General features: G+C 44.3%; 1 protein-coding gene across 1 annotated transcript; it reads left to right on the forward strand.

Annotated features, from left to right (window-relative positions):
- The first annotated feature begins 2,478 nt into the window (after positions 1–2,478).
- Positions 2,479–6,817, forward strand: tbxta (T-box transcription factor Ta). Its single transcript, XM_035430798.1, has 8 exons — positions 2,479–2,740; positions 3,268–3,532; positions 3,941–4,075; positions 4,211–4,272; positions 4,439–4,500; positions 4,908–5,081; positions 5,387–5,510; positions 5,785–6,817. Exons 1-8 carry the CDS (start codon positions 2,556–2,558, stop codon positions 6,044–6,046), a joined length of 1,269 nt encoding a protein of 422 aa, XP_035286689.1. The 5' UTR covers positions 2,479–2,555; the 3' UTR covers positions 6,047–6,817.
- Positions 6,818–8,534: the final 1,717 nt, after the last annotated feature.

Raw genomic sequence — 8,534 nt, forward strand, 5'->3', positions numbered from 1 at the left:
AGGTGGCACACTTGCGAGACGGCACACTTAACCCGAATGACTTCTGTGAATTTCCAGCGGTGCAAGCGGGAAACAGTGTGCGAATACAGTAAGGGACCTTTGCCTGGATAACTTCAATTGGGGTAAATTTAAAAAAGATCTAGGTGGGAGAGCAGTAGGGCTGGGTGCTGCGCGTCTCAAAGCTTCTGATGAATTCTCAGCGGGGTGGAGAGAACTGTTCCTATTTGTCTGGCAGGCTGTCATTTTCAGATCGCTGCAGTCTGCACATCATCAAAGGGGGCTGCAGCGAGGGAAAGCCAAACTGGTGACGCTGCCATAAGAGTGGAATGTACTGAAGCACCGAGGCCCTGCAAACGCCCTGCGCGTCAGGCTTACAGGCCCAAGACGTGTTGTTCCTCTTCCCCAGTCTATCTCAGGGCGAGGACATTCAGACGCGAGTGTATGTGTGCATGCGTGTGTCTGATAAAGAGAAATGTATGTATATACAGAGAAAGATTGAAAGATTAAGAGAGACGAAAGAGAGATAGCAAAAGAGAATGAGAGACAGAGAGAGTCTGTGTGTGTGCATGTGCGTTTGTGTGTGTGTGTGCGTGCGTGTATGTGTGCATGTGTGTGTGTGTGTGTGTGTGTGTGTGTGTGTGTGTGTGTGTGTGTGTGTGTTTCCTGTTCCCAGAGTTGATTCACCCAGCTCTCCTTGTTTACTTATTTAGGGCAGAGAAGCCCTTTGGAAAATATGCTTATAACTGTCCCTTTGTGAAGCACCAACCCTCTGTAATATTTCACACCAGGGTGAGTGTATGCTGCAGCTGAGCTGGACAGAGCCAGCAACCCTTAACCCTTAGCCGACCACGAGAGAGGCAGAACTGAGGATCAGTTTGGCCTAAAAATATGGAGCATCAGGCTTCATCATGACTAGCATTCACTTGTATTTTGACTCATTGAACACCGCAGCCTTATGTATAGAAATGCTCATGGACCATGGAGGGGGTGGTTGGTTAAAGGTGTGCAAGAGCTCTTTTGCTTTTTGGCCTATGCAGTTGAGGTATTGGGGGGTCCACTGCCCTCAATAAATCCTCAGCACATGCACACACACGTAGATGTTACTAAATTCAATTAATCAATCCATGCCCATGGTAAATACAGTCACTTTGAAAGTGTTGAAAGTGCACCTCTTCAGTAAGCGCAGCAGTTTCAAAACTGCCTCCCTTTCTAACAGCTAAACTTAACAAACTTCAAATGCATGATTTTTTGTTATTTTTATTTAATCGTCCTTAAGCATTCGAAATCTTTCTACACATCCACGGACTCGTTGTTTTCACATGGCTAAGCATTCACGGCGACTTGACTATTTATTTTTTATAAAATGTATAGTGCCAATAAGAACTTTCATCATATTCCAAGAATCGCTAGTTCTAGAAAGCAGGAAAGCCGCTCGCCAAGCTAAAGGAATATGCCTTCCATTATGCTGTCTGTTGGCCATGTTTCAGAATTTCATTCGCGAGAAATTAAGGCAAAAGACAACGTATGAAAAAGAGCCATTTAAACTAATGCCAACCTAGTCTGGTACCCTCTACAATTATTAGCTTATGTGAGCCCTAAAATTAATACGTTAAAATGAGAATTAGCCAATATGTTAATTTTGTTGAACAGTAGCCTACTCTGAAAAATGTAACATGCCTATCCTATATCAGTGTATTGAAGCACAGGATCTTCTCGCTGTAAGTTATTTCTGAATGTAAATCTGTTCTTATTAATTGTTAGGGAAGGGGAAATATATTGTTAGCGGAAAGGGTCGGCCCATTCAACTCCCAACTCGCGACGGCCGACACCTCCGCAGGGACAGGAACACAAGAGGCGTCAATCGCCCCAGTTACCTAATGGCCACCCCCCACCAAAACACAAGATTTCTCACGTGCGTATTTTGGATAAGTAATATTCACAAACACTCAACTGCGTTCAAAGGATGTCCTCCCCCTTTAATGCCTTTGCATAACACATATTTGAAATGTAATTATTGTTGTGTGTTATTTTGTTGTTGTTGTTGTTGTTTAGCCTATGAATCATGTTGATGTAACTGTTGCATGCAGGTTACCTATTTATTAACTCGTTTATTTGTGCAAATCAAAGCGTGTAAAAAAAATGACATTAAAGATACATAGACCGTGTTCTTACTGTTGTAAAATAATTTGACGCGTATAAGAGTTGGTTAAATCAGTGGTTGGAAGTCGAATCAGTGTAATATCTCGATATCAAGTCAACCTAAAAAAAATAACTGGGTTCATACAGGTTGTCATGCTGTAATTAACGTGAATACATCATATACAAAATCCAATTGCTGTCAGTTCAAAAGACTTCAGACGCCCCAAATGGGAGGAGTCTATACCACCAAGCCACACCCACTATCAACACGTCGCTTTTGGTGGGCTTTTAAACGCGCGGCCTTCCAAAAGGCCTCATTGAACCTTTCACTGTCCCTGGGGGATTAGCGGAAAACGGATTGTATTGCGCTTGGTTCTTTCGACGACTTTGATTCTTTAATAAGACCATCGGGAGACATGAGTTCCTCAAACTCTAACCAGCGTTTAGACCATCTCCTGAGTGCCGTCGAGAGCGAGTTTCAGAAGGGCAGTGAGAAAGGAGATGCTTCCGAGCGGGATATTAAACTCGGACTAGAAGACGCAGAGTTGTGGTCCAAGTTTAAAGAGCTCACCAACGAAATGATCGTTACCAAGACTGGCAGGTCAGTAGCTTTACAAATAGGCCGATACGGCTATAATTAAAGTACTCCCTAGCCTACAGAGTATTTGTGATAGTAGCCTGAAATTACGCTGCTCTGCTAGCGTAGTCGGCAAGCGTGCATTGTTACGTACAGGAATGTATATTTGTCACGAGTTTATGACAGTTCATAATGCTGTAGTTGAACGTTACGCTAATACAATGCATTTATCAATTCAGCAATGCAGTAACTCCATGTGTTCTTTAATCCAAGAAGAAAAGCGAGAACAAGCTTTACCCACATCTATGATTGTAGTTAGTTCATTGTCGTATTCTAAATCGGACTGATAGTTAGCGGTGCTAACATAATAGCAAAAAACTAAAGAGGAAAAAACAGTCCGTTGAAGACCACAATGTTTTATGATTTAACACAGTTGACATGTTCCTAGCCAATGTCATTATTGTTCATATTTGCCGTTGTTTTGTAGCCTACGGTCACTCTAACCAATAGCTTAATGCATGTAATATTTACTGTATATATTTGATTTTCAGGCGCATGTTCCCAGTGCTCAGAGCAAACGTGTCGGGACTGGACCCAAACGCCATGTACTCAGTCCTCTTGGATTTTGTGGCGGCGGATAACAATCGGTGGAAATATGTGAACGGCGAATGGGTTCCGGGCGGCAAACCCGAGCCGCAGAGTCCCAGCTGCGTCTATATCCACCCGGACTCGCCTAATTTCGGGGCGCACTGGATGAAGGCGCCTGTCTCCTTCAGCAAAGTGAAACTATCCAATAAACTCAACGGGGGTGGACAGGTAAGGACGGTTAACAATAGTTTCGTTTTCCTGTCCTTTACTTTTAGTGTTATTGCTGTCAACTCTTACGTTGTAAATGGATCAATTTAAGTGTTAGGCCTATGAAGCAGAGCCCTTGATGAATGTTCAAGTAATATTTTTATTCATTGCATGATAAATTATAATTGAATATTTATAATTTGCAAACTTATGAACCTAGAAAATATTTATAGATTAATTTGTTGAATATTATTGCCATATCTAAGAAATATTCCAACAGAAAGATAAATGTTCCATCTGCAAAGCCCTCAAGTTGCACACGACCCCGCTTGCAAGGCAGTCTGCCAACATTATGCTTTGGAGTTGGCAACACTGAAATGTATCCAGCAGGATAAATTTTAATTTAAACAAATTGCTCTTTTTTTGCAGATTATGCTGAACTCCCTGCATAAGTACGAGCCGCGGATACACATTGTCAAAGTCGGCGGGGTGCAGAAGATGCTCAGCAGTCAGTCCTTTCCCGAGACGCAGTTCATTGCTGTCACCGCGTACCAAAACGAGGAGGTGAGGCTCAGCCTCCATATTTGTGTTCAGTTTGTGTCTGAGAGAGCGTGCGGTTCCGACTGGTGGGAAATACACAACGTTTTCAAAAGCTGCTAAATACGTGATAACAAGAACGTTTTTGTCACCGCCCTTTAGATCACGGCTCTGAAGATCAAGCACAACCCATTTGCGAAAGCCTTTCTGGACGCAAAAGAGAGGTAAGCATTTTATATTAAAACCAACAGGTCTCAAAGCTAACACAGATATACAATATACTGTATTAATACAGATCAATGTCTGGGAAATGCTGAGGACAGAACTCACAGGGCTGAATTGACCATGTTTCGTCTGAAGTAATGCAAATCTGTTTGTAATGAATTGCAGGAGTGACCACAAGGAAGTTCCAGAGCTTGGTGGGGATAATCAGCAGTCTGGATACTCACAGTGTAAGTCATCACACACCACGTCCACAGTGCATCTGTCCCACAGTGTTAATGTAGGATGACTCCATTTTGTAAACCTTAGCTTCTATGTCTCTTCTATATCTCTTCTATATATGGTTTGTTTCACCATAGGACATTCTGTGTTCCAGACTGTATAAAGTTTGTGTGAATATGACTGTGAGCACCACCAAAACATAGTGTCTTTTCACACGCCACTGCTACATGTTAAAAACGATGAGTCGCTTAGTGAGGTGACTCATCAGCATTGCAGGTGCGGCAGGGAGCTGTTTAAATCTCTTCACACCTTTTCTTAAACTGGATTGTAGCGACTAGAAAATGTCCACCACCATGCTGCTTATTCACCAGCACAGTCCCCCTGCTGTACTAACCCCCCTGTTTCCTCTCCACAGTGAGCGGATGGTTTCTGCCCGGCAACGGGTCCATCTGCCCGAGCAGCAGCCCCCCTCAGTTCAGCGGGGGCGCGGGGCTCTCCTCGGGGTCGCACTGCGAAAGATACTCCGGCCTGAGGAGCCATCGAGCCGCGCCGTACCCCAGCCACTACACCCACCGCACCGCTGGCACCAGTAAGAGCTGCTTTACTTTAGCACTAGCGCCGGGAGCCTCCTGTTAGCCTCCGTAGTCCCCATGCTGCCTGCTAGCATAGTGATACTCATGTGTAATGCTGTGACACCGCCCGTGAGATCATTTCCCTGTTAAAACGCATTGTGCACATGTCAATCACAAAGTGCCACTGTCAAGAGCAGTCGTCCCATTTTCCTTTTCCAGACACCGGCTCAGACAGACGTGTTCTAATGGCTGTTGTAGTGAATTTGCTTGTTTGTCTCAGCGCCGAATGCTTTCTCTAATACGACCTTTGACCTGCGTGCAGATAACTACATGGACGGCTCTTCGGGCGGCGTCGCCCCTCACGACAGCTGGTCCGCCCTGCAGATCCCCAGCTCCAGCGGAATGGCCTCCCTCGCCCACACCACCAACACCACGCCCTCCCCCAGGTAAGAGCTGCTCGCTGCTGTTCTCCTCTCGTTATCCCTGCCAGATTTACGCCTCCCCTGCTGTCTGGTCGATGAACATATCAGTTTTGATGTACGGCTTTTCATTGTCTTGGACTAGCTTAGCTGACATCCTCATCCAGCTTCAGTAGCATTTGACATGCTAGTCAGTTACAGTACTCAAGGTCACTTCTGCGACATTTTAAGGGTATAAGAGTTGTGCTAAATGCACGGAAAGGCACTTTTTGGACTGACCCAAGCTTCTCTCGTCCTCCAGCCAGTACCCCAGCCTGTGGTCCGTCACCGGGACCTCCCTGGCCCCCGCGGGCTCCCCGCCCGGCTCCATCGCGGGCGGCCTGACGTCGCAGCTCCTCCGGGGCTCCTCCGTCTCCTACTCCTCTCTCACCTCCCTGCCCGCCTCCTCGCCCTCCTCCATGTACGACACGGGCCTGACGGAAGTGGGCGGCGGCGACGCCCAGTTCGAGAGCTCCATCGCCCGGCTCACGGCCTCCTGGACCCCCGTGGCCCAGAGTTACTGAGCGGCGCCGACGCCCTTCCCCCCACGCAGAAACACCCCCAAAACTCTATTCTGCCTGAAAACTGACAATCGCATCCAAGGGTTCCTTGGGGCAAGAGGGAGATGTCCTTGGCGGAAAAAAAAGGAATCGGGGAGATGTCTGATCGTAAGCAAGAGTGAGGCTTGCACGAGTGTGAAGTAGAAAGTGGGCCGCTCCTCTCTCTCCCCCCCCCTCCCCCGCCTTGGTGTTGGAAGAATGGTCCACCCAGCCGGTCTCAGTGAATCACAATTTGAAGGGACCTGAAGGAAGATCGAAGACACCAATGGCCTGCTCGGGTACTAGAACTATGGCTACTGGGCGAATACGCTGGTCTTCTATGGTCGCCCAGCAGTGCAGACAGAGTAATGTTAGTGCCCACCTCCACCGCTGTACGGCATCAGCAGCGGGGTTCCATTTTGTTTGTTGTTATCATTCTAAACTAATAAGACACTTGGAGCTGTTGTACTGATATGTCTATGTGTATAAATTAACATTCATTTTCCTGTAGTTAGAATCACGCATTGTACTCATCTCAATTGTTAGCCGTGTCTGCAGCATTAAGGTGAGAACGCCTTGTGGTGCTGAACATCAGCTGAAGAGGAAGCGCACCTGAAATGCATCAGATATTTGCATGTCAACATCTGTTCCCACATCTGTGTAACTTTGCTGCACTTCATTCACCCTCTGTCTCTCTTTTCTGAAAAACAAACAAAAAAATCTCTTGTAAATATCTGTTTGTTTTCACTGGACCCATTGTATGCATTATTTATGTAATTTTTAAAATAAATTAAAAGTTTTCTTTTTTTCAAACGGAATGTCTGTTCTCCGATCTTATTTGTGACACAAATGCAGTTCCTTGTTGGTTAATATGTACATTGTTGGGATGAAGAGCAGCGTGGAACTTTTTAAAAAAAAGTTTCCAGAATGAAGGGTATCATGACAGATAAACACTGGCGTATTAATTTAAATAAAGTTTCAGCCAATCATAAGCAGTCTACTGTTGAAAATACAGATACTTGGAGAGGATGAGTAATTAATACAGGAAGGAAACTGGCATATACTTCAGGTGGATTTTCGAATTCCATAGATGGTTTGGATTAGATTATGGTAATGAGCAGTTATTTCATTTTATTTATTTTTACGGTCAAAAGATTGCATAAAAAGTGAATGTATGGAAATTAACATCACTGGAAGGATCCCAGTTGTAGCTATAGTTGTTGAAGCTGTAATATAACTGCACACCAAAAACCTGGTCGATCTGATGCAATGATGCGTTGTACCAGGGTGAAGACTTTCTTTCTGAGGCATTCCGTGTGAAAATTTAGCACTAGAATTTCAGCCACAATGTCGATATCTTCACTGGCTTATATCAAGTACTACATCAGAAGCACCACCACCATTAGCATTGGCACACAACTCCTGAATCGTGGCTCTAATTTATAACTAGGCAGGGCTGGAGCTGTAAAAAATGTGTCCATGTAGTGCCTTTCATCTACATCGGAGGTGTGTAGCAGGGAAACCAATAAACTACTCACTGATGAAGACGCCGTGGATTACAGACAGGAAGAACTTGATTTTAAATTCACTGAGAGGAAAACCCCCCTCATAACTATTAGAATGGAAGTACAAGTCAAAATATGAAATAAAAGATAGACACATTTTATATAGCATAAATGTTATTCAATTACTATCAGACTTTTTTTTTTACAATATATGCACAAGTATTAGATTAAAACATAATGCATGAAATATATTACTTGAAGGCAGATACAAAGTAACATAAAATGTGACATAAAATGGTATTTTGGATTTCATATTTGCAAAAATAATATTTTTACTTAAAGGGAAACACGTGAGGCAGGTAGAGACTGAGTTACATTAATAAGAATAGATCAGGTGCTAATTGAACTCTGGACCAGAGAAACCCTTCAGAGTGAGAGCATCATTATGAGAAGGTAATGTATGCAGATGTGTTCAATGTACAATGAGATAATGAATGTCAGGCCTGCCAAGTGGCATGCGCCATCATAGGAGTTCCGCAGGGTGACACAGAATCGGACACGGCATCATCCAGGAAGGCGAATCTGGGTGGAGTCAAAGGCGTGATTGACTCCTTCACATTCCGAAACTCCTAATATTCCGACTGCATAACCAACGAACCAAACGGTACAGAGAGGACCAAGAGTGGAGAGATAGAGCAAAACGGAAAAAGCAACAAGGGACTCCTTGCCACTAACACCACCGTGTTAAAAACAACAGGAGGGTGTTGCTCATGTTTGGGATTCCATTTTATGAAAAAATAAAGCAAACCATAAACACGGCCACACACGCGTTATGAACATGTCCGAGAACCTGAAACCACTTTCGCGAAATGGCAGTTTTTGCCATTCTGTCAAAAAATAAAAAAATGAATTGCTTTCATTTTGTTCGTTTGAGTCAATTCATCTGTTGCAGGTGGTACCTGTAGTCA

The sequence above is a fragment of the Anguilla anguilla genome, chromosome 8 (genome assembly GCF_013347855.1).
Source record: "Anguilla anguilla isolate fAngAng1 chromosome 8, fAngAng1.pri, whole genome shotgun sequence".
Taxonomy (NCBI): Eukaryota; Metazoa; Chordata; class Actinopteri; order Anguilliformes; family Anguillidae; genus Anguilla; species Anguilla anguilla.

Coding starts and splice junctions, on each gene's coding strand:
- tbxta (XM_035430798.1), top strand. CDS start 2,556: ATGAGTTCCTCAAACTCTAACCAGCGTTTAGACCATCTCCTGAGTGCC. Junction 3,533..3,940: donor AACTCAACGGGGGTGGACAG/GTAAGGACGGTT, acceptor CTTTTTTTGCAG/ATTATGCTGAACTCCCTGCA. Junction 4,273..4,438: donor TTTCTGGACGCAAAAGAGAG/GTAAGCATTTTA, acceptor AATGAATTGCAG/GAGTGACCACAAGGAAGTTC.